General features: G+C 35.2%; 1 protein-coding gene across 1 annotated transcript in view; it reads left to right on the plus strand.

The window, feature by feature from the left end:
- The first annotated feature begins 405 nt into the window (after positions 1–405).
- The window catches only part of LOC113888646 (transmembrane protein KIAA1109-like), a 39,159-nt gene continuing 14,408 nt past the window's right edge, over positions 406–25,156 (plus strand). The window contains exons 1-9 of the mRNA XM_027535685.1: positions 406–604; positions 5,526–5,607; positions 6,388–6,581; positions 8,536–8,615; positions 10,391–10,541; positions 14,323–14,479; positions 15,499–15,577; positions 18,151–18,242; positions 19,634–19,751. Coding sequence (XP_027391486.1) covers positions 6,499–6,581; positions 8,536–8,615; positions 10,391–10,541; positions 14,323–14,479; positions 15,499–15,577; positions 18,151–18,242; positions 19,634–19,751 — 760 coding nt within the window. The 5' untranslated portion in view covers positions 406–604; positions 5,526–5,607; positions 6,388–6,498. The remainder of the gene's footprint in view (positions 605–5,525; positions 5,608–6,387; positions 6,582–8,535; positions 8,616–10,390; positions 10,542–14,322; positions 14,480–15,498; positions 15,578–18,150; positions 18,243–19,633; positions 19,752–25,156) is intronic.

The raw sequence follows: 25,156 nt of genomic DNA on the forward strand, positions 1-25,156 counted from the left end.
ATAGTTTCTATATGCACAAGTTCAAATACTAGTGTGATATTTTAATGCATTATAACTTGAACATTTTACTATGTATATTTTAGTATATACTTATGGCTATATTGGGGTAAAGTTTTACTCTGTAAATGGCATTGTGCTCTTCTTGGCATAAAATCTTTTTGTTGTTATACAACTGGGATGTAGAAATTCAGATTGTTTTGGAATGCCAAGCTGAAATACTATAGTGATATCAGCTTTTTTTCTTTGTCGATGTTTTATTACTTTAAAAATGTAATTCCCTTTTATCGTAGAATTCTATTTTAAAATAAATCATTTGAGTTACTTTAGCTTTGGAAAAGGATTTGACTTAAAACTTTTAACTAAAGTTCTTAAAAAGTTGACTAAAAACTTTTTTTTTTTGGTAATTGATATCTTTAGATCCAAAAGCAGAAACTAGATTATACATCACAGTCAATGACTTTGAATTTCATGTCTATAATCGTTCGGATCTTTATGGACATCTTCAAGAATTGTTTGGTTTGGAGCCAACAATAATTCCACCCAAGAAAGAAGATGATAAAACACGAGAAAATGGAAGAACAAGAACCCAGTCCAAAATTGAAAGGTTGATGTCACACTTGAATTTTATTAATCTCCAACATTTAAACATCTGCTTTTATTAGAGTATTATTAACACTGTTCACCTAAACATAGCCTAATCTTTCTTTGTAGATTAACTAAAATTTTTATTCTTATAATTATAAGATTCTTTAAAAATTATATAGAATAATATAGACTAGATTATGTAAAATATATAGAACTGTGTAAAAAAGATTAGATCTCAGCTTAAAGCCGTCCAGTCTGCTCTGCTTACCAGTTCTGCTTCTCTCATGTTGATAACTACTGCTATCAATTTGTTTTTTATTCTTTTAAATACACACATATAAGTCTAAACATTATTTTTCATGCAAAGTTAAAAGCACATTGTATTTTCTTCCTGACCACTTGCCCATCCCCCATCTCTTCGAGAGAGAAAAGCTTCATCTAATTTATTTCATCTGATTGATGACTGTCATTTATAACTTTATTGCTACTTCTATCTTGGGTATTCCTTTGGAAAAGGTATATGGATTCATTACATATTCTAATGTATTGTCTATAGATTATAAGATAAAGTCAAGCATATATCTGCTGATACTTTTTAAGTTGACCTGTTTTTATACTTAGAAATGTCTCTTAATAGTAGGCTTCCCTGGTGGCTCAGATGGTAAAGACTCTCTGCAATGCAGGATCCCTGGGTCGGGAACATCCCCTGGAGAAGGAAATGGCAACCCACTCCAGTAATCTTGCCTGGAGAATTCCATGAACAGAGGAGCCAGGCAGGCTACAGCCCATGGGGTTGCAAAGAGTCATGAATGACTGAGCAGCTATCACTCTCAAGTCTATAAATATATATACATAGTTAGGTGCATATACAATCATACAGTTTCATTTTATTGGTTTCTAGGTTCTGTGTTCTGTTTCATTGAGCTGTTCATTTTTTTTCACACAATACCACAGTGTGTTGATTTCTGTAGCTTTGTGGTTAAGTCTTGAAATCAACTGATGTCATTCCTCCAACGTTGCTTTTCTCCTTCATTATTTTCTTGGCTATTCTTGATCTTTTGCTTCTTCAAATAAACTTTAGAATCCATTTGCCAATATTCACAGAATACCTTGTTGAGATTTTAGTAGGGATTGCATTGAATCTATAAATCAAGTTGGGAAGAATTGACATCTTGGCAGTGTTGTGTCTTCCTATCAATGAACATAGAATGTCTGTCTAATTATTTAGTTCTCTTTGATATCTTTCATCAGAGTTTTATAGTTTTCCTCACATAGATCTTATATAAAAATTGTTAAATATACACCTAAGTATTTAATTTTCTGTGGTGCTAAAGTATAGTAATATGTTTTAAATTTCAAAATCCATTTGCTCATTACTAGTATATAGGAAAGTGATTGATACTTGTATATTACTAATCTTGTCTCTTGCAACCTTGCTATAGTTATTTATTAGTTCTAAGAGTATTTTTGGTCACTTCTTTCCAATTTTTCTACATGGATGATTATGTCAGCTGCAAGGAAATACTCTTATTTCGTCTTATTTCTTCCTTCCAAGTCTTTATACCTTTTCTTTCCTTTCCTTTTTTTTTTTTTTTTGGTCTTATTGCAGTAGCTAGAACACTTCTAGTACAAATTTGGAGAAAAGTGATGACAAGGAACATCCTTGCTTTGTACCTAGTCTTTGTGGGAAAACTTGTAGTTTCTCACTATTAAGTATGATGTTAACTGTAGTTTTTATGGTAGATATTCTTTATCAAGTTGAGGAAGTCCCCCTCTATTCATAGTTTACCACGAGGTTTTAATCATGAGTAAGTATTGGATTTTGTCAAATTTTTTTGTGTCTCTTGGTATAATCCTTTGATTTTTCGCTTTTAAGCTGTTGATTTTTGAATGTTGAAGCAGCCTTGTACACAAAATAGTTTTTTTTTTTTTTTAGATTAATTTATGTATGGCTGTGTTGGGTCTTCATTGCTGCGTGCGAGCTTTTTCTAGTTGCAGTGCCTGGTCTTCTCATTTCAGTGGCTTCTCTTGTTGCAGAGCATAGGTTCCACAGCATGCAGACGTCAGTATTTGTGGTGCATGGGCTCTAGAGCTTGGGCTCAGTAGTTGTGGTGCACAGGTTTAGTTGGTCTGAGGCATATGAGATCATCCTGGGTGAGGGCTCGAACCAGTATCCTCTACATTGCAAGGCGAGACCCTTAACTACTGGAACACCAGGGAAGTCACCTTTTTTTTTTTTTTTAAAGTAGATGATGAGGATTTTATTTCTCAGTTAAATATGTAATGCATATTATGTCCCAGGCATTGAGCTTAGGTACTGAAGATAGTGAGAATATGACAACTTCTTGAGGGAATTTACAGCCTACTATGGGAGTTCGAACACTTAATAGACAATTTTAGTGCAAGAAATATAACAGGGACAAAACAGAATTCTCTGGGCACATACAGGAAGATCAGGAGTTTGAAGCCTTAAGGGTAAATGACTTAAGCAGAGAAGGAGATGCAGGGTCATGGAGAAGAAACGTCATATGCCATACACAAGTTGTTACTGAGGCTGGAGTGGATTACTTGAGGTGAGGATAAATTAAACTAAAATGGTTAGCAGAATTCACTGTTAGAAATGATGTTCAGTTCAGTTGCTCAGTCGTGTCCGACTCTTTGTGACCCCATGAAATGCAGCACGCCAGGCCTCCTGTCCATCACCAACTCCCGGAGTTCACTCAGGCTCACGTCCATCCAGTCAGTGATGCCATCCAACCATCTCATCCTCTGTCGTCCCCTTTTCCTCCTGCCCCCAATCCCTCCCAGCATCAGAGTCTTTTCCAATGAGTCAACTCTTTGCAAGGTGGCCAAAGTACTGGATCAGCTTTAGCATCATTCCTTCCAAAGAAATCCCAGGGCTGATCTCCTTCAGAATGGACTGGTTGGATCTCCTTGCAGTCCAAGGGACTCGCAAGAGTCTTCTCCAACACCACAGTTCAAAAGCATCAATTCAAAATGTTAAAAATGACCTGGCCTTACCTGAGGTCAGCAGTGCTGTGTTATGATTGGAGGGAAATAAGACTGGAGGCAGGGAGACAAGATAAAAGATGTTGTAACAGTTCAGGGTAGAGATGATCATCAACTGGCTTGTCAAAAAGAGGAAGGGAGAAAAGTGGATGGATTCCAGATACACTTAGGCAAATGGATACTTAAGAGAGTGATGGAGGAAATGTGGAGAATGAATAAGAAGAGTGAGTCAACAATGAATCCAAATTTCTAATTTAAACAGTGGTCATGTTTAGGAGAAGAAGGGACAACAGAGGATGAGATGGATGGCATCACCGACTCAATGGATATGAGTTTGAGCAAACTCTGGCAGATAGTGAAGGACAGGGAAGCCTGACATTCTGCGATCCATGGGCTCACAAACAGCTGGACACGACTGAGCGACTGAAGAACAACATGCTTAGTTGGCTTCCCAGGTGGCATGAGTGGTAAACAATCTGCCTGCAATGCACATTGACCTGGGTTGGATCCCTAGGTCAGGGAAGTTCACCTGGAGGAGAGGGCATGGCAACACACTCCAGTATTCTTGCCTGGAGAGGAGCCTGGACGACTACAGTCCATAGGGTTGCAGAGAGTTGGACATGACTGAAGCGACTTGGCATGCACGAAAGGAACCTTGGAGAAAGAGGTTAGGGGCTGGTTGTGAGGTTAGTTTTGAATTTAGTTTTAAGCACTGAGGGCCACCTTACAAATACAGCTCTAGAAGTGTGATTTAGGAGTTACCGAATTATTGAAGAGACATGCCTCAAGTTTTCATATGAAATCTTTAGTGAATTGCTGAGAATTTTTCATTTCTTGAATTTTGTGTACTTTGTGTATGGACAGTTTCTTTGGAAGGAAAGTTATGACCAACCTAGACAGCATATTCGAAAGCAGAGACATTACTTTGCCAACAAAGGTCCGTCTAGTCAAGGCTATGGTTTTTCCAGTAGTCATGTATAGACGTGAGAGTTGGACTATAAAGAAAGCTGAGCACCGAAGAATTGATGCTTTTGAACTGTGGTGTTGGAGAAGACTCTTGAGAGTCCCTTGGACTGCAAGGAGATCCAACTAGTCCATCCTAAAGGAGATCAGTCCTGAGTGTACATTGGAGGGACTGATGTTGAAGCTGAAACTCCAATACTTTGGTCACCTGATGCGAAGAGCTGACTCATTTGAAAAGACCCTGGATTCTAGGAAAGATTGAAGGCAGGAGGAGAAGGGGATGACAGAGGATGAGATGGTTGGATGGCATCACTGACTCAGTGGACATGAGTTTGAGTAAACTCCAGGAGTTGGTGATGGACAGGGAGGCCTGGCGTGCTGTGGTCCATGGGGTCACAAAGAGTTGGACACGACTGACTGAACTGAACTGAACTGAATTTCCTTTTTTTTTTTTTTTTACTCTTGGTCTATCCTTTTTCATTTTATTAAAAGAAAATTATTTTGTCACCAAGTGGTGGGAGTAGGGAAGGAAAAGGATCAGCTGAACTGTTAGAAGTACTTGAAGCACTTAAAACATCTAAATGACATGTACCTTGATCATTTTTGTTTTAATTATAATTTTTGCTCTTTTGTAAAATGTTACATTTTTGTGTCATGGACATAATGGTAGATATAATGACAGCAAATTAAAATTTAGACTTTTGTCATTGAAGTTTGTCATTCTAAAAATATTCTTTTCTGTTACAACTTCTTATGTAAAAATTGATATGTGGTAAGAGTACATTTTATGAGACATTTTAGGGATATTAGTTTTCCATTAGATAGTCCTTTTGTTATTCAATAGTCTTTAGCTATATTTGTAAAGGTACAGCTAATATTAATGATGTGTATTGTGAGGAAGTCAACAGTATTCTTAGGTACTTATTCTCATTTTCTCATATATGTCAATTTTTGTTTTTTCATTTCAGAGTTAAAGTAAAAACAGAATCTCAAGACCCCACATCTTCATGGAGATCACTTATTCCTGTCATAAAGGTCAATGTTAGCACAGTAAGTAAATTCTGCTATAGTTAATATTTGATGGGTAATAGCTAAGAGTCGGACATGACTGAGCGACTTCCCTTTCACTTTTCACTTTCATGCATCAGAGAAGGAAATGGCAACCCACTCCAGCGTTCTTGCCTGGAGAATCCCCGGGACGGGGGAGCCTGGTGGGCTGCTGTCTATGGGGTCGCACAGAGTCGGACACGACTGAAGTGACTTAGCAGCAGCAGCAGCAGAACCTTTTAATTTTGTGGATACAGTTTTCACTTAGAAAAAGAAGTAATTAGTTTCTGGGCTACATTTTTTGTTTAGTGAAAGAACTATTTCAGTACCAAGACCATTTTAGCATAAATGTGTACACCTTAAAGGCTGTTTATTTATTCACAGGTGCTTGAATTTCTTTAAACACTGGTCTAAATTGATTGGTGTGCATGTGTGGTCAGTCATGTCTGACTCTTTGCAACCCCATGGAACTATAGCCTGCCAGTCCTCCTCTGTCCATTGGATTTTTCCAGTGTTTCTCCAGAATACTGGAGTGGGTTGCCATTTTCTCCTTCAGGGAATTTTCCCGATCCAGGAGTTGAACCTGCTTCTCCTGCATTGGCAGGTGGGTTCTTTAGCACTGGACCATCTGGGAAGCCAAAATGGAGCAACTTAAATAGTATTACTGCTAAAATGGAATCATTAATAGTTGTTTGAAAATGCTTGTTATTAGGTCAGCTAAGGGAAAAAAAATATCCTAGATAGTATGCCATATCTCTTTATCTGTTTTTTTTTTTTTTTTAGGGACGTTTGGCCTTTGGAAATCATTACCAACCTCAAACTCTGTGCATCAACTTTGATGATGCTTTCTTAACTTATACTACAAAACCACCTTCCAGTCATCTTGACCAGTTCATGCATATTGTGAAAGGAAAGCTTGAAAATGTTCGAGTCATGCTTGTTCCTAGTCCAAGATATGTTGGTCTTCAAAATGATGAGTAAGAAAGTCATAAAAATAACAGATACTTCTTTATGTGTAATGTAGCTATCATTTAGAATCTTTAGTATCCTTTTAATTTCTTTGCTGTAAGTTTGGCAATAATTAGTTATACCTTTCTATTAAATCAGTTGATAGTATTCCTGCTTTATAAGATAAATGGAGTTTATCCATTGGTCTACCCCTATTTTAAATATTTTTCTATGAACTTATAATTTTTCTATCCTTTTCTGCTTAGAGTATTTGGGAAATTTATTTTGGGCCGTTAAGCCTCGATGTTTGTATGTTAGAAAATACACTTTACAGGTAGGTGTTTACTTTCAGAAGGGATGGATAAATAGCAAATTTAACAAATTCATTATAGTGGGATACCGTTTGAGTTAATGAAAAGTTGAAAACAAAATCAGAATTAATCTCGGAAAACTGATGAAGTTAAGACAGTTTTGGGGCTTGCTTGACATTTAAGTCCCAGTCATTTTTCCACCTAGCTTTCCAGATTTCCTTTTCTTCAGTGAAGTAGCTGCTTGCATTTAGGGGACATGTTGTAATGATGCACACTAGAGTCATCTCATTGTGGTGGGATGCTTCCTTTCTAGAGGACTGCAACCCTCAGTTAACAGCAGACACATAAATCCCATCTGACTCCAGTCCATATGCTCATGAGCTATATTAGGGCTCTTGTAATTTTTATTATTCTCAATCTCTGTTGTTTTTTGTGAAGGAATCTCTGTGGTTAAATTTGTATAATGTAAGTACTCATATGATGAGTTTCTGCTGTCTCAATTTTTAGCTTTGTGTGTAGGCAATATAAAGTTTGAGGTTATGAGAAGCATGATTATTCCTTTTTAGTTGCAGCTTTTGAATAGCTTGCGATTAGATTTTCTAGGGCTTGGCTAGAGTGACACAGTCATTTTCTCTGCTTGTGTACCAGGGAGGCTGTGGATCTACCTGGTTTCACTCTTCAGATCACTGAATTTGCTAAGTATCTTGAAATGTATGCTATGCACACTGTTCTATATTTATGGGTACAAGTTGTAATACTGAAAAAATAAATCCTGGGTTTTGTGAAAATTACTAGAGAGTAAAATGAAAAGGTATCCCACTGTTTCTGTAAGAAGAGTTCACTCTTCAAAAGTAAGTATGGAGGTAGTATGATGAAATTGAATGCTAAACTTTATGATTTAGTATACATTTAGAAGAAGACTGTTGAATTTGTATGTGCTATATTATCTAATGATTTAGATGTTAATTTTGATATGGAAGGAAGATATAGTGGTATATGACCAAGATAAAGGTTGTTAAATTAAAGCAAGTAAAGTGGGAAATTGTTTGATGGCACAGAAACACTCATTCCAGAATGAGTTCAAGATGTGTGCTTTAAATTTATTTCGATTTATTTCAAGTTGATCAACTAAATATTCTTGGAAATACGTAATATAAAGTTGTGAAAATGACAAAATATTTTTTTATTTAATGTTTCTGAAAGGTTATACTTTGTTTTACAGTATATAAGGTGATATTTCTCAATCAGTTTTATAGTATTATTATAAGTTGGTTGAATTCGAAGTCTAATTTTAAACTTATCATTGAAAATGTAGAATATGATTATTCTATTCCAGTGAACATTGTTTTTCATTGTATTTAATTAGATTTTGTTTTAAATTGATTTCTCTTATTCAAAACAAAATGCCAAACATTTTTTTCTTTCTTAAACCAATTTGCTGATCAAAAATTTTTCAGTGCCTACTTTTTAAATAGTCTAATATAGAAAGCAGTTATGGAACAATTTATTGTAAATGTGAAAGATGTTTTCCCTTTTCAAGATGCTACACTTGATTGCTTTTTAGTTTTCTTTTTTCTTTTTTGCTTTTACCTATTACCATCGTTAATTAAAATACCAAACATTTTATATTCTGGAGATGTACTTAGTTTGCCTTCTTCCTTCCTTTGTGTAGACCACCAAGATTAATGGGAGAAGGTTTTGTGGTGATGCAGTCAAATGATGTTGACATCTACTATTACATGGATGAGCCAGGTATTATTTTTTAAAATATGTTTTATAGCTATAGTTCTGTTTCTCCTATGAAATGCTGGTATGTACTATTATTTAAGTATCTTTACTTAGGATATAAATAAGCATCAGTAATGGTAAATGTGCATGTAAGAATGCCTACCTAAAAAATATCTGTGTCATTTGTCCAAAGCTGAATATTAATACTTCAGTATTTCATATCAAAAAAGAACAGTATAGAAATCATTCCTTCAGATTCCATTTTTGCAAGTACACTTCAGAAATTGTGAATACAAATGACCGTGAGTGAAAGCCATTAGAGAATGTGGTGATAGTTAAAGTAGTTCATGCTGACTTAGGGGAAAAAAAATCACACTAAGTTAAATTTGAGGCTTAAAGTTTAAGGATTGAAGTCTAGCTATTTATAGTACTTCACAGGTGGTCTCAGTTTTATAAAGTAGCTAAATAATGGACTTCTAGTCATATTTTCCTAATGCTCTTTTTCATACCTTTCAGGAGGTTTATGAGGTCAGAGTATTTCAGAATTAGGATGTTATTTGCCATTTTTTTTGGTCATATTGTACTGATGATGCAAAAGTTATGGTGGACAAAACTGCTGATGCTTTAGCATGAATCAAAGGCAGTGACTCCAAACTATAGCAGTAATCTCTTTTTTACTGCCACACATTCACAATAACAACAAATGTCAGTATGCTTTACTGTGTCTTTTATCAAGTCTTGACCGTTGACTAAACTTTTAAATATTCACTTCTTAAAATAAGTACACATAATGTACTTCTGCCCCATACCAGAGTACACTGATGTTTTGAGGAAAATCACCATGTGATTGAGTTTCAAGCTGAATTGTTTGCAGTTTTCAAGGAACACCAGTTTTGCTTCAAAGAGCAACTAGAGACAAACTATAGTTTTGTGCTTTCATGTGAAAATTTGAATTTTGGAAAATTTGAGTCTGCCATTGTGAGCTTGACGACTTTTCTGATGAGACTACCGGTGATATTAACAATATGAATTTTTAGATATTTAATAATGAAATTTGTCTGGGAAAAGTATGCATATTTCAGTGAACCAATATTTTCCAAATGATCATTTCATGATGTCTGTAAAAGATTTATTCAAAGTGCAAAGGCAATCAATAAATTTTAATGTATCAGAATGTGAAAAGTTCAGGGATTTAATTTCAGATTCCACATTGCAAGTATTCTCTAAGAAATTACCACTTGCTGAAATTTGGTGTACTGTCAAAGAATATCCAAAATTATCTGAAAAAGCAGTTGAAATAGTCCTCCCTTTTCTATTTGTATGAGGCTAGATTTTCTTCAGATCCTTGAGTAACAGATTAAATGCAGAAACAACTATGAGAATTCACTTGTTTTCTATTAAGCTGAATATTTAAGAGATTTGCCAAGATAAAAACAATGCCAGTGTTTCTTATTAATTTGTTTCAGAAAGTAATATTTAATATTTCAAGTAAAAATTAAAGTTTTATATTTTCATTAAAATGTTTTTTTTGCATATTTTCAGTAAATCTTAGACATTTTGTTTTGTCAACATGTAATGAGTTTTATTTAAAAATAAATTTTAAAATATTGCTCAATTCAAATTTCAAAGTCAGTAAAATATGATAGATATAATACAAAAAAAATTCCCACTTTGGTGTTCTCAATAATTTTTTAGAGTGTAAAGGATTTCTTAGGTCAAAAAATTTTTAGAACTGTTGGTCTAGGGAAACCTTTTAATGGTTAAGTAGCTATCTTAATATTGTATATTCTGCAATATAGGACTTGTTCCAGAAGAAACAGAAGAAAATGTTGAAGGAGAAATGAGCACTGAAGATTGCAAATTACAAGACTTGCCTCCATGTTGGGGATTGGATATAGTTTGTGGTAAAGGAACAGATTTCAACTATGGGCCATGGGCTGATAGGCAGAGGTACTTGATTAAATTACATTTCTACTAAGTCAAATGTATTGGGATAATACTATAATTTTTATTAAAAAACTAGTTCAGTATTTTTATAAGCTAATTTATTATGGCAGGGTAAAATATCACTAAACATTTTAATCCAAATAATTTGTAGAACAATTGGTATAAGCAAGTTTGCTCTAAAGGAGGCGCTAATTCATTAGAAAAGTGGTGAATGAGCAGCATATTATTGGTTGGTTGGTTTTTTCTTTTGTATTTAATCAGTGAATATACCAAGGATTGTTGGGATTATGGAGATTCAGAGCTAAAAGTTCAGTTTAGGAAAAAAGAAACAAAAGAGTTTTATTAAGATGAAGAATTTAGAAAAGTACTGTGTTAGTTTTACTAAGGTTGCCATAACAAAGTACCACCAACTTTGTGGCTTAAACTGCAGAAATTTCTCATAGTTCTGAAGGTTAGAATTCTGAGACCAAGGTGTTGGCAGGATTGGTTCCTTCTGAGGGCTGTGAGGGAAGGATGTGTTCAAGGCCTCTTTCCTTGGGCTGTATATGGTCATTCTGTATCTTCACACAATCTACCCTCTTATATGTTTTATAGGTCTCTGTGTCCAAATTTCCTCTTCTTAGAAGAACGCCAGACATACTGGCCTAGGGCCCACCCTACTGATCGCTTTTTAACTTAAGTTTTAACTTAAGTGATTTCTGCCTAGCATTATTAGAATTATATACTTTGTCAAGTACTACATTCTTTTAACCTTGTTATCTCTCGTGTATAGGAATACCAGTTGCCTTAAGTAGCTATTTAAATAACAGTTGAATGGTAAATGTGTAAGTAAGTATGTTTGAAAACTTGGAATATACTAATATAATACCTAATTAAGTTTTGGGTTAGAGTTTTAGAGTTGAAAGTAAACAGCTTAAAATTTCAGGTTAGGAAACAAATATTTTTCAAATTACTGGATTTAAATGTTCCTTTTATGATAAAATTTTTCATACACTAAACCATGATGCTTTTTCTGTGGAATAGTTGAAAGTGAGGAGCTTTACATTCCATTAAGTAACAGTTATATTTGAAAGGAAAAAATTAAAGCAGTGCTTTAACACAAACACATAAAATATTTTTGCATTTTAGCATTTGAATAAAGTGCAATTCTTCTTAAGCTGTATTTAATTTTAATGCATTAAGAAAAAGTATTAGGCTATATTTACATGAAAATCCAAGCTGAAATTCCTTTAGTATATAGTCATAGAGAAATGATACTGAAAATGATGTGAAAAAAAAAGTTGTCTTTACCAACTCCATTCAGTTAGTCCTGCCACTGCTAGGAGAGAACAGCAATACATTTCTTAACCTGAACTTAACAGAACCATTCAGATTTATTAAAAAGAAAGAGAAAAATTTATCACTTGAGTTTAGTTTCCTTTTGTGAGTAGCAATAGTACTTATCTCCTCCCTTACATACTCAAATTGTGCATTTCCTTTTCTGTAGCCATTTCCTTTACTCCTTCCCCATATTGAGTTTCTAAACAAATATGAACTGTTATCAGAATGTTAATTAGGTCAGTTTTTTTAAGCATTTACATTTAAGCATGTAAAAAATGTAGGAGAAAATCTCACCTGTTTTATTATTGGATAGTTTACTCAGCATGGTGAGTTGTTGTTTTTGTTTTTGTTTTTTTTAATATTTACTTATTTGGCTGCATCAGGTCTTAATTGTGGGTAATGGGTTCAGTTCCCCTGGAGCACGTGGGGTCTTTGATCCCCAACCAGGGATCAAACCTGTGTCCCCTGCATTACAAGGTGGATTCTTAACCATTGGACCACCAGAGAAGTTTTTAATCTCTGATTAAAAAGGCATGACCTTATTTAGTTTGTAGATTTTTTATGTCTATCACTTTTATATGATTTTCTCAGTCTTTAAGATATTCAGCTTTTCAAGTGTTTTCATGACAGTTAAAATCCAAACTTTATAAATTTGTACTTAACTCCTTAATGATAAACTATAATAATGCTAATATTCCTGACATTGTCTGGCCTTTTATTGCTTTCACTTAAGTGCTTTCAGAGCTTTCCAGGTGGTGCTAGTGGTAAAGAATCAGCCTGCCAATGCAGGAGACATTAGAGACATGGGTTTGGTCTCTGGGTTGGGAAGATCCCCTGGAGGAGAACAGAACAACCCATTCCAGTATTCTTGTCTGGAGAATTCCATGAAAGAAGAGCCTTACGGATTACAGTCCATGGGGTTGCAGAGACTGAAGCAACTTAGCACTTAAGCGCTCTCATTTATATTTTCACAACTCAGTGAGAGACACTAGGACAAGTGTGGTGAACTGATTATACCTGTGAAAGAATGGAGATGCAGAGAGGTTCAGTGATTTGGACAAGATAAGGAAGCTGTACCATATGGAGCCAAGATTCAAACCAACCCTTCAAGTCTACTGCTCTTTTCATTATATCTTGCTGCCCATTTTATAGTCCCTGATCATCTAATGATCAGATGGATTCTTTGTCATTAATATCTTAGTTATATATATTTGTGTGTCTTCACCAAAACATTTATAAATTGAATTTTCATGTCGTTAATGATGGCAAATTAAAGTCTAAAATCAATCAGTTTGCAAATTTTGTTCTGTTCATCTAATTTTTCTCTGTTCATTCCAAGCAGCATTTCCAGTTACTCATGACTCCTTCCTCATCTTTTCCTTTTAAAAGTCACAAATTGATACTTTTTCTGAATGTATGAGTAACATGCTAATTTTTTAATTACATAGAAGAGTCTGAATTGAAAATTTCTTGATTTCTTTCATATTTTGTCACATAAGGGGAGGCAAATACATTAGAGCTCTAGCTTACAAACACTTGCATCTTTTTAGAAACCTGTTTCTCTTTAGACTCTTATTGTTATAATATTGATTAAAAATGATTATAAAAATAATAGAATAACATTTCTTTCTATGTGCCATGTACTACCAAGTGTTTGATGTGTGTTGTCATTTAATTCTTGGATCTATTCTCTGAGACTGGTTATGATAAACCTCATTTACAAGTGAGGAAGCAGGCAAGTATCCTCAGAAAGGTTAAGTAATTATCCAGAAAGCAAAAATGATTCTAATTAAACCATTCCCCTTCAACTCTTTATTTGCCATTTGTACATTTGATATACTTGTAGAAAGTCTTTACTTTCTCAACAGTATTGGTTGAATAGTGTAAACTGGGTCTTGCTGCTGCTGCTGCTGCTAAGTCGCTTCAGTCGTGTCCGACTCTGTGCGACCCCATAGACGGCAGCCCACCAGGCTCTGCTGTCCCTGGGATTCTCCAGGCAAGAACACTGGAGTGGATTGCCATTTCCTTCTTCAACGCGTGAAAGTGAAAAGTCAAAGTGAAGTCGCTCAGTCGTGTCCGACTCTTAGCGACCCCATGGGCTGCTGCAGCCTACCAGGCTCCTCCATCCATGGGATTTTCCAGGCAAGAGTACTGGAGTGGGATGCCATTGCCTTCTCCGAAACTTGGTCTTACCCACGTCTTATTTTATAGCAGTATATTAGGTGCTCAAAGCTCATTGATCTCTGAAAATAGAAAACAATGGAGAAAATAGTCTTTCATTTTACTGAAAGGAAACTATAGTAGGTGTTATTTTGTGACTTATTTTTTTGAAATTTATGTCCAATTGTTAAATGAGATAGTGATGATAATATCAGTATAAAGTATAATACTGATTTTAGTCTTTTTTATGAGAAGCAATTTCATTTGAATAACTTGTCATTATTCTTTCTTCCTCCTTATTTAGAGATTGTCTATGGAAGTTCTTCTTCCCTCCTGATTATCAAGTTCTGAAAGTTTCTGAAATTGCACAGCCTGGGAGACCAAGACAGATCCTTGCTTTTGAACTACGAATGAATATTATTGCAGATGCTACAATTGACTTGTTGTTTACCAAAAATAGGGTAATTATTGAAATTGTAGAAAGTAATGTTTAAAATTTGACCATTATCTTCCAGAGTGTTTTTCTGGTAATTAGTCCCATGCGTGTGTGCTAAGTTGCTTCCAGTTGTGGTTGAGTCTTTGAGACCCTGTGGACTTTAGCCTACCAGGCTCCTCTGTCCATGGAATTCTCCAGGCAAGAATACTGGAGTGGGTTGCCCTCCTCCAGGGTGTCTTCCCTACCCAGGAATTGAACCCGCATTTCTTATGTCTTCTGCATTGGTAGGTGAGTCCTTAACCCTAGTGCCACATGGGAAACCCGACTAGTGCTATACTTGGATTCATTTCTGTGAGCTTTGCCTGACCCCTATCCCCAGTATGTATGTTACATCATTAAGTGCCAAATACTGGAAAGAATTAATGAAAATAGACGTTGATACTGTAGTCTCCTTCTTCTTCTCCTTTGAATCTAGCCAAATTGTTTTAGTGTATTTTTGGTATAAATTTGAACTTCTGCTCTTAGGAACTTTTAATACCTATTTAATATTGTTGTTGTGGCTCAGTGCCTGACTCTTTGCAATCCCATGGACTGTAGCCTGCTAGGCTCCTCTGTCCATGGGATATTCCAGGCAAGAATACTGGAGTGGGTTGCCATTTTTTTCGTCAGGGAATCTTCCCGACCCAAGGCTTGAACTTTGGCGGGCAGAGTCTTTACCACTGAGCCACCTGGGAAGCCCTATTTAATATTGTGTATGTGTGCTGTGCTCAGTTGTGTTCGACTATTTGTGGCCCTTTGTACAATAGCTTCCCAGGCTCCTCTGTCCATGGAATTTTTCAGGCAAGAATACTGGAGTGGCTTTCCATTTCCTCCTCCAGGTGATCTTCCTGACACTACAAGCGAATCCATGTCTTCTGTATTGCAGGCAGATTTCTTTTCTGCTGAGCCATTGGATTGATGATTGATTTTTGTCTGCATTAATAACTGAAAAGTATAGATGTGAGAATAATTATAATGTCTCATATGAATTTTTTCTTTTGGTAGGAAACAAATGCTGTACATGTAAATGTTGGAGCTGGTTCATATTTAGAAATTAATATTCCAATGACGGTTGAGGAAAATGGTAAGCTACAATGAGTGTTTTTCTTTTTAAGTGATTATAGGCATAATTAATATATAAATAATTATTAATCTACTTAGACTAAAATTAATTGAGTTTTCTCTTTCAGTTTTCTGTTATATTTTAATGTGCCCTTGAAAAGTGAAAGTGAAGTCGCTCAGTCGTGTTTGACTCTTTGCGACCCCATGGACTGTAGCCTACAAGGCTCCTCTGTCCATGGGATTTTCCAGGCAATAGTACTGGAGTGGATTGCCATTTCCTTCTCCAGGGGATCTTCCCAACCCAGGGATTGAACCCAGGTCTCCCGCATTGTAGGCAGGCGCTTTACCATCTGAGCCACCAGGGAAGTCCTATGTGTGTCCTTAGTAAATGCTATATAATTATTCATGCACCTGGAGAGAAGAGAAAAACTGTTTTATTCAAGCTAGGTCTTATTTGTGCTGTCATTGTACTTTATACCTTTCTTTTGTAAGATTGTGCATAATTTGCTTAGCATATGTTTTTCCTACTAGTCTATTGCTCTGTAAAAGCAGGTGCTGTATATTTCTTTTTACCAGTGTATACCTGGTACCAAACCCAAGATCTGGCACATGAAACATGGTCCATGGGCAGAAATTGATTCAGTAGCTAATAAGCTTTGTTTTAAGTTATATCTTTAGTAGACTTTTGTCAGAGAGTAAGCTTGTTCTTTGAATAGCATAACTTTAAGAAAGCAGAATATTTCATGTTTAACATATTAAATCATGCCCTGATAGTTGTAGTTTCATCTGAGGTAAGATAATCTTAAGTTCATTATGCATTTGAAATTTGGGCCCTGATACAGATTAACCAGTAACATTAAACATTAAATACTTTTTGTTAAATTTATCAAAATGTCAAATAGTCTTCCTAATTTTTCTTTGTTTTTCCTATTCTCTTATTACATTTGTAATTGATAACAATTGAAATTCTGCTTTATTCACTCTTGAGAGTATGGAGAGTAGCAGCTTACCCTTATTTTTAAATTACTGTCTAGCAGTGTTTCTATCACTTTCCCAGAAGCATGACTAGAGTAATTTTATATGATTGGCTCTCTTTCCTTATTTCTGTCACTCATTTTGTTTCTACAGTAAGAAGAAAGCAGGCAAAGGGGTTGACTAGATTTATTAGTTTGTGTTAAAAAGATAGCAGTTGAGTCTGCCTGCTTAGATAATTAATCGAAAAAGTGACTGAAAATGAGGTAGTATCTTTTCCCTTTAACTTTAGAGCTATTATAGTGAAAAACTAAACCTTATCTTAGTTACTTTTAAAAGAATAATCATACTAAATCTTAAAGTAGATATTGAGATTCTCTAGGATTCAGAGTAGTCGGTTGGAAAGTAGCATCTTTTAGGATAGCCTTAATTACTGACATATAGGTAATTCTGTAGGGGAAAGACAGTTGGGTGTTGCATAAAATTGAGAATAGTTCAGTTAAGGGAGTGCTTTTGCCTTTTTTAAACTGATGATGCAAATAGGATAATATTTGTACATATTTTTTAGGGGTACAGTTATTGGTGCACAGGGGTAAAGGGGCCATCTGAGGACTGAGGCATCATCATCTTGACCTATCATGAATTCATGGGAAGTGCCACAGCACAGTGACTGTGGAACTACATGAGCTAAAGGTCTAAGGAAAACCCAGTCAGATTCTTGGTAAAGTTGTTGTTTAGTTGCTTGGTCATGTCCAACTCTTTTGCAACCCCGTGGACTATAGCCTGCCAGGCTCCTCTGTCCATGGAATTCCCCAGGCAAGAATACTGGTGTGAGTTGCCATTTCCTTCTCCAGAGGATCTTTCTGACCCAGGGATCGAACCCACATCTCCTGCATTGACAGGAGGATTCTTTACCAGTGAGTCATCAGGAAGCCTGGTAAAGGTTAGATGGCTTTTAAGATGAGTATCTTCAGAGAGAAAAATAGACTGAAGTCTTAGATAATAACAGAATAAAACATTTAAAACTTCCCCAAAAGATTCCGATGTTTGGGGGAAAAAATGCCCAGAGTGGGATGCATGTTGAATTAACCATATAATAACGATCATAGTTTTAGTGTTCATAGGAGGACAGTCCATCAAAAAAAGAAGTGAAATACTCTGAACTTTTCTGCTTTTATTCAGAAAAGGGCTGTGTTGTTTGATAACTGTCATTATGTAAGGAATAGCTGTTGTTCAGAAACTGTCACAATATAATGAGTAGTTGAAAATGATGAATATATGTACCCTTGAGTTAATGGGGAAAAAAAAGTCATGGGAGCAGTCTTAAAAACTTGCTTATTAATCATTTAGAAAATAGACTTGTAGTTTGGCATTAGAAAGCAAGATCAGGATAGATATTATATGAAAATGGAACTTTTTTTTCTCATCAGAGCTGTCCAAAATGAGAAAGGTTATGGATTAGATAGCATAGTCCACATTATTGGAAGTGTATTTAAATAGTAACTAATCACCAATTTTCAGGAATTCCTTCTTTGGGTGGTGGGGAAATTGGTTTCCAGTTTCTGAAAATTTTAATTATCTATTTTTTTAGGTTCTTATTTTTTATGTTTTCACCTATTTTAGGTTATACCCCTGCGATTAAAGGACAGCTCTTACATGTTGATGCCACTACCAGCATGCAATACCGGACTCTCTTAGAAGCGGAAATGTTAGCAGTAAGTCTAATGTATATGATGATACACATATACCTATAAAATACAAATTTGGGTTTTATTTTTTAATATAAAATTTTAATGGTCAAGTCATCAAATGATCTGTCTTCTTATTCAGGAACCACCAGATGCTCTTGCCCATATTTTTGGGAAGAAGAGTAGATTCTCGATGCTTTGGATTCCTTTTGGCCTCTCCCTATTGCTCTTCTTTTAGGGGAAATGAATATAAGGCAGCAACACATGGGTTTTTGGCCTTTAAAAATTTGAGAAGTTGTATACCTGTGGCGGATTCATTTTAATGTTTGGCAAAACCAATACAATATTGTAAAGTTTAAAAATAAAATTAAAAAAAAATTTGAGAAGTTGTTAGAAATTTTTTTTTTAAATTTCATTGTATGGCTAGACACTCTCCTATGCTGTAAATAATTAGATAAATTTTTACTGTATGTTTCCTGGCCCCATCAGATTCTTTCTCAAGGTTAATAGTTCACTGTCCTTTTTACTTGATGAATAAAGTACAAGGAAGAAAATCTTATTGATACCCTAAATTGCACCACATTAGAAACAGAATTAATGTGGAAACACTCATGATTAAAAATTGCAGGCCAGGAACTCATTAATCAATCTGATTGTTATTTTTTCTCAGGGATAACAATAATAACCAAATTTACTGTGTGGAATAACTTATATTCAGAGAGGATTGTTTTATATTAGATGGTATCATTAGGTCCTTAATTGTTTATCTAAACAAGCACATTTACACGATATACGTAAATTAAGAGGAAAATTTTACAGTTTTCCAAGAAGATATTGAGTACTATAAATATGTGTTAAACTGACATATTTAGCATTTTAATGAATTCCTGAGCTATTGCTGATAAATGGTACTGTGCAATAATGCTATTCCTGGTCAGGCAGCTCTTGCCTTTGGAGAATTGCCAAGTCTTGGCAGGTGAAATATATCACAAAGCACCATGTCAGATTTATAACTACTGTGCTGTCAAATGAGAAGCCAGGAGGCACTGGTGGCCAAACTTCTGTGTGACAGGGTGCATTGCACTCGATCCTCCTTGACCCTGAGCCTCACACTTAACAGATTAAGTTTAAAGAAGAATTAATGAGGTTACTCTCTTTGTTTAGCTACAGTATCAAAACTGTAGCCTGATTTGTTCTTAAACTTTTTTGGCCACATCATGGCTTAGTATTTCATGAGCTGGATGTAACCATGGGTACTGACCTTTAGCCACAGCAATTTGAAAATCTGTATAGGACCGTCTGTTCAACTCAGTAGGAAAATAAGTTTTAATTACCTGTTTGTGTGAGTTCATTTCTAATGCTGTTCACACAATGTCATGTTTTAACGTCTAACATTTTGCTTAACATTTGGCTTGCAGTTTCACATCAATGCCAGCTACCCCCGAATATGGAACATGCCACAGACATGGCAGTGTGAATTAGAGGTTTATAAAGCCACCTACCACTTCATCTTTGCACAGAAGAATTTTTTTACAGGTAATTTTCTAATAAGTAAGAATACAGTGAGATTTATCAGAGAGAATTTGTTTATATTAATTAAGTTTTGCCTTTAGATTCAACATAGAGACTTAATGACACAATTCATACTTTTTCACTTTTATACTTCTTTTGGGGCTGAGATTATTAGAGGAAAAATTTAAATATATATGTTCTGTGCTGTCTTTTTTTTTGTAATTTTTAATTTTATTTTATTTTTAAACTTTACATAATTGTATTAGTTTTGCCAAATATCAAAATGAATGGACTTCTGTGCTGTCTTTTAACCCATAGAAGGAAACTGTGAACCCAAAATTGACCTTGGAAGGAAGTGCAAGAATTCTTTTTTGTGTCACTCTAATGGGGGAGTTAGATGGGGAGAATGAATTGGTTTTTTCCTCTTTATGAATTAGGCATCATAGTGGATTTATTATTTTGTTTTAATTATTGTAATCCACAGACAATATATTCACATAGTCAAATATGTTTTTATATTCAGAGTCCCTACTTAACTCCTTTCTGTTGATGTATATAATTGAATTAATACTATCATTAGTTGGAAAAATTCTTTTATTTCTTGCAGCATGTTATGATAGCTACTTATTACATTTTATGAATATGGGAATGTGTAGTCTTAGTCTCTGAATAACATAAATGTTTAATCACTACAGTAATTTAAATTATTACATAAAAGTAAGCATCTTTTTAGCCTTTCTGTAAGAAGTTTAACCAAACAGAATCAGTCTGCTTTTCCAGGATCAGTGGCTACCCCAGAGTTTCTATTTGTTTGACTGATTGCTACATTTATCCATTTGTTTGTCCACCCACCAGTTGTTTATTTGTGGGTATAGCAGTGATTAAGATATGCATAGGTAGTCCTGTCGTGACATTATTTACTAGTAATATGATGTGAGCCAAATTGTTTAATTGTTTAAGCTTCAGTACCTTATCTATGAAATAGAGACAAGTTACATGATTCTTCTCCAGGATTCAGGTTTCAAGGTCTCAGTAGTAGAAACTTTGACAGAGTCCCAGAAAGTTAAGCTTTTGTCAGTGAAGCTGGACAATGAATACTTAATTCAGGTTTATGAAAAAAAAAAATATATCTAGAACTTAGTGTGTATTAGTGTCTGTCTCTGTTTTAAGCAGTTTCACATATTAAATCATTAAACTTCTATAATAACTCTCTGAGGTCAATTTTATTATCATTATTTTATAGAAGAGGGTAGTCAGTTACAGAGTGGTTAAGCACTTTGTCTAGGTTTAGGTTGACTAGGTCAGGTTAGGATTCCAACCCAAAAGTCTGGCCCAAGAATCTGTTTTTATATAAATAACTTCTTTTCCTTCTCACTTAATATTTTGTCATTTCTAACTTTGCTTGTCTTTTAAAGTAGATTCCAGTTTCTTTATTTTTAGATTTTTTAGATTATAAATTATTTAATTTATTTAAACTTAAAAAACCCAACATTTTCAAGCATGTTATACTTCACATTGTGTTTCCTCCAGATTTCACAATCTCAGACTTTAGTAATGCTAAGAATAGTTAGATAGAAGTATAAATTTCTCAAGATTTAATGTTAATTTTGTAGTAGTGCTTACATTTAGACTGAATATTTTATTAAACAAGTACTCATTTCTTAAAATATAATTGTGTTTTTCTTGAATCTTTTTCTTTCTCTAACTCTAATCTTTATGCTTCTATCTGTTGAAATTCATTTTTGAGTTACTTTTTTTCTAAAATTGATTTGGAGAAATTTTTAAAATGTAGAAAGGTACAAAGCTTAAGTTCTCATTTCCCAGATTTAACAACTGTAATATTTAGATGTATTACTTCCAAAATCTTTCTGCTGCGGTGGGCATGCTCAGTAGTGTCTTACTCTTTGCGACCCCATGGACTAGTAACCCACCAGGCAACTCTGTTGATGGGATTTTCCAGGCAAGAACATTGGAGTGAGTTGCCATTTCCTTCTCCAGGGGATCTTTCCAACCCAGGGATCGAACCTGCATCACCTGCATTGGCAGGAGGATTCTTTGCCACTGCACCACCTAAGAAAACCCCAGAAATCTTTCTAGAATCCTTTAAAAACTTTTTTATTCTTTAAAAAAGATAGAATAATATTAGTCTAATCTTGGAGAAAATACACTTGGTCATAGTGTTTGAATTGCTTTTCTCTTTTCTCAGTTTTACATTTCTTTATTGACAGATTTTTGCAGAAAATAAATTATCTATCTGTATGTCTCATGAACCATTCTCACATTAGTTATTAGTGAGCTAAAATTGTTCATAAGCAATTTCAATGTGAGACAAAGATCACTTCATGATAAAAACAATATAGAGCTGCCTCAAGAACGAAAGATTCAAAACAAAGGCGGAAGTGAAGTCTTTACTGGCAATAGTGAAATTGACTTAGGTTTACTCTAAGAGAAGAACATGACATTATAATAGTATTACAATCCCAGTACCACTTGATGGATATTTTATAGGGTGTAGCTTTCCTGGTAGCTCAGCTGGTAAAGTATCCACCTGCAATGCAGGGGACCCCAGTTTGATTCCTGGGTTGGGATGGTCTCGCTGGAGGGGGGATAGGCTACCCACTCCAGTATTCTTGGGTTTCTCTGGTGACTCATCTGGTAAAAAATGCACCTTCAATGTGGGAGACCTGGGTTCAATCCCTGGGTTTGGAAGATCCCCGGAGAAGAGAATGGCTACCTACTCCAGTATTCTAGCCTGGAGAATTCCATGGACTATATATAGTCCCAGGGGTTGCAAAGAGTTGGACACGACTGAGCGACTTTTGCTGGCCTAACAAATAGGCCAGCAAATTATAAAGCAAGTTGTAATTATATAGTAATTACTTAATTATAAGTAATTAATTATTTAAGTAATTATTACAACTTAGTTAATTATAAAGTAAGTTGTAAATGAGGTTTTTTCCCAGACTAATATTTAGATTACCAACTTCACAACTTTTTTTTTTTCCATTCCCAATATTTGTTGAGACATGTTTTATAGTTTGGTCCATTACCATTGAAAAAAATTCCATGTATATTTGAAATGAATGTAGTTAATAAATTGCCTATTAGTTCATGTTTAGCTGAATTTTTCAAACATTCTGTATATTTACTGATGTTTAGTATGCTTGACTTATCAATAATTAAGCATCAAGCATCAAAAACCTTCCTTTTTCTGGTAAATTTATTTGGTAAAACCAGCTGGTAATAAGGGCATTTTTTGGTTTAAAGAGAAATACATATTGGAAATAGTTTTTGAGGTTCCTAGTAAAAATATTTTGTTACCATAATTTTTAATATTTATCAGTAAAGATGTTGTGTAAGCTGGTGGGGAAACTGTACTGCAGAATATATTGAAATTGTAGATAAGATACTTGAAAAACGTGTAAGATATTAAAATAGAAATTGACTAATAACTATAAAATTACATTGGTTTCCTTAGATTAGTAGATTATTTGAATTTGTGTTTATTTCATTAGCAATTATATTTCAGCCTTTTAATTAGTAGTATCAAGTAAATAAATGCAACCACTATAAGCTGAGATTCTCTTATGAATAATGATTCAAAACAAATATAAACCATGATCTCAACCTGTAGAAAATTAGGAGGGTATCGGGAGAGGGAGCTCTAGAGCCTGAGCCTACCTTCAAGCAAGGGAGTCTTGGCTCCAGGCCCCCTTCTGGGCATGGAGGGCAGTGTGTGGTTCCTGTTGGTCAAGAAGGAGGTGGGCTTGGGGCTCAAAGCAAAGGGGACTTAGCTGCAGCATCTGTCACCCCCATCCCTCTGGCCTCCCTCAGTTCCCCACACTTGGATCTTTCCTTCCTCACTCTGACTCTGTCCCTTCCCTATAGCCCAGCCTGGATCTATCCCCATGACCTATCTGCACCCTCCCACTGCTCCCCTGACCATGGCCCTCCCCCTGCAGCCACCCTCTCTTCTACATGGGTGACCCACTTCACTCTATCTGGGTTCTCACCTCTAGCCAGTCTCCAGCTTTCTGCTGTAGTCTAACCTCAAGCCCTTCTGTTATGGTCTAACCTCTGAACTTTCCACTGTGGTCATGCCCTTGACCTGCAGTCTAACATCCAGCCTTGTCCTGTACTTTCACCTCTCACCCTCCCACAGCAGCTTCACTGCCCTTATGGTGTAACATCCAACCATTCCAGTGGTCCAAGGTCCACCCTAGAACTCTCCCTTGCTATTTAACCTCCAACTAAGGTGGTCTAGATTTCCCTGATGGCTCAGCTGTGAAAGAATCCATATACAGTGCAGAGGAGACAAGAGACGCAGGTTCAATCCGTGGGTCGGGAAGATCCCCTAGAGAAGGAAATGGTAACCCACTCCAGTATTCTTGCCTGAAAAATCCCATGGACAGAGGAGCCTGGCAAGCTACAGTGCAGAGGGTTGCAAAGACTCAGACACGACTGAGCAACTAAGCACATTGCTTATGTGCATATCTTTATTTATCAATCTCAAGTATATTGCACAACCATGAATTGTGACCCTAACAAGTACATGGAAGATGTGAATACAGAGGAAATCTCTATGATCGGAAGGCAATTAGAGAAAGTAAGAAAGGGCATTAAGATCTGAAATAATCTTTGTAAATGAACTCAGTAACATTAATGAAAATTTGCATAGTGTTTTCATAAAACATTCCAAAGCATATTCATTTTTATCAGCTTCACAACTCTGAAAAGAGACAGCTGTTACTGTTATCCCTGAGTTAATGGTGAGGAGATTGAAGAAACATTCAACAACTTGGGCAGACTCATGAAGCCAATAAGTGGGAGAGACATTTAAGAACAATTTTTTGACTATAGACCCTTGTTCTCTCTGTATGGTCATGCTATTGTTAAAGATGGTTAGCATTTTCCTTAACAAAGAGGTTACCAATGAGTGTGTTTATTTTAGAAGGAATGAATAATTTGAATAAAAGTGCAGAACCAAGCATGTTTATGAGGGAAAAACATGAGGAAAAACAACTTGATGAGTGATAAATTTTGTATTGTGTAGTTGGTTAACGGCAGAGATGACGTTTGGGCACCTCCTGAGTGCTGACCATTGTGTTAAAGCTAGTGATAATGCAGTCAGGATAGTTAGGTACGATAGTATGTAGAAATAAAGTTTTAGAAGTAAGCATAGATACTGTAAGATATGATAAACTATTGGGATTGCTTGTTAAAAGAAATAAAAATGTATTTAAAATAAAGTAAAATTAAGTGGAATTTTCCTTTCTCTAGTCTCAGAATAGGTTAATTGGCCATATGCCTTTTATTGCTGATATAGTAAAATTCTGCATCTTATTAATACTAATTTTTATTGAAACTTGATATTATTTTGTCATTTTCCTGAGAGGATTTAATATATGTGTACAGGTTTCTGTATGTTG

Source organism: Bos indicus x Bos taurus, unplaced genomic scaffold (assembly GCF_003369695.1).
Source record: "Bos indicus x Bos taurus breed Angus x Brahman F1 hybrid unplaced genomic scaffold, Bos_hybrid_MaternalHap_v2.0 tig00000554_arrow_arrow_obj, whole genome shotgun sequence".
Lineage (NCBI taxonomy): Eukaryota > Metazoa > Chordata > Mammalia > Artiodactyla > Bovidae > Bos > Bos indicus x Bos taurus.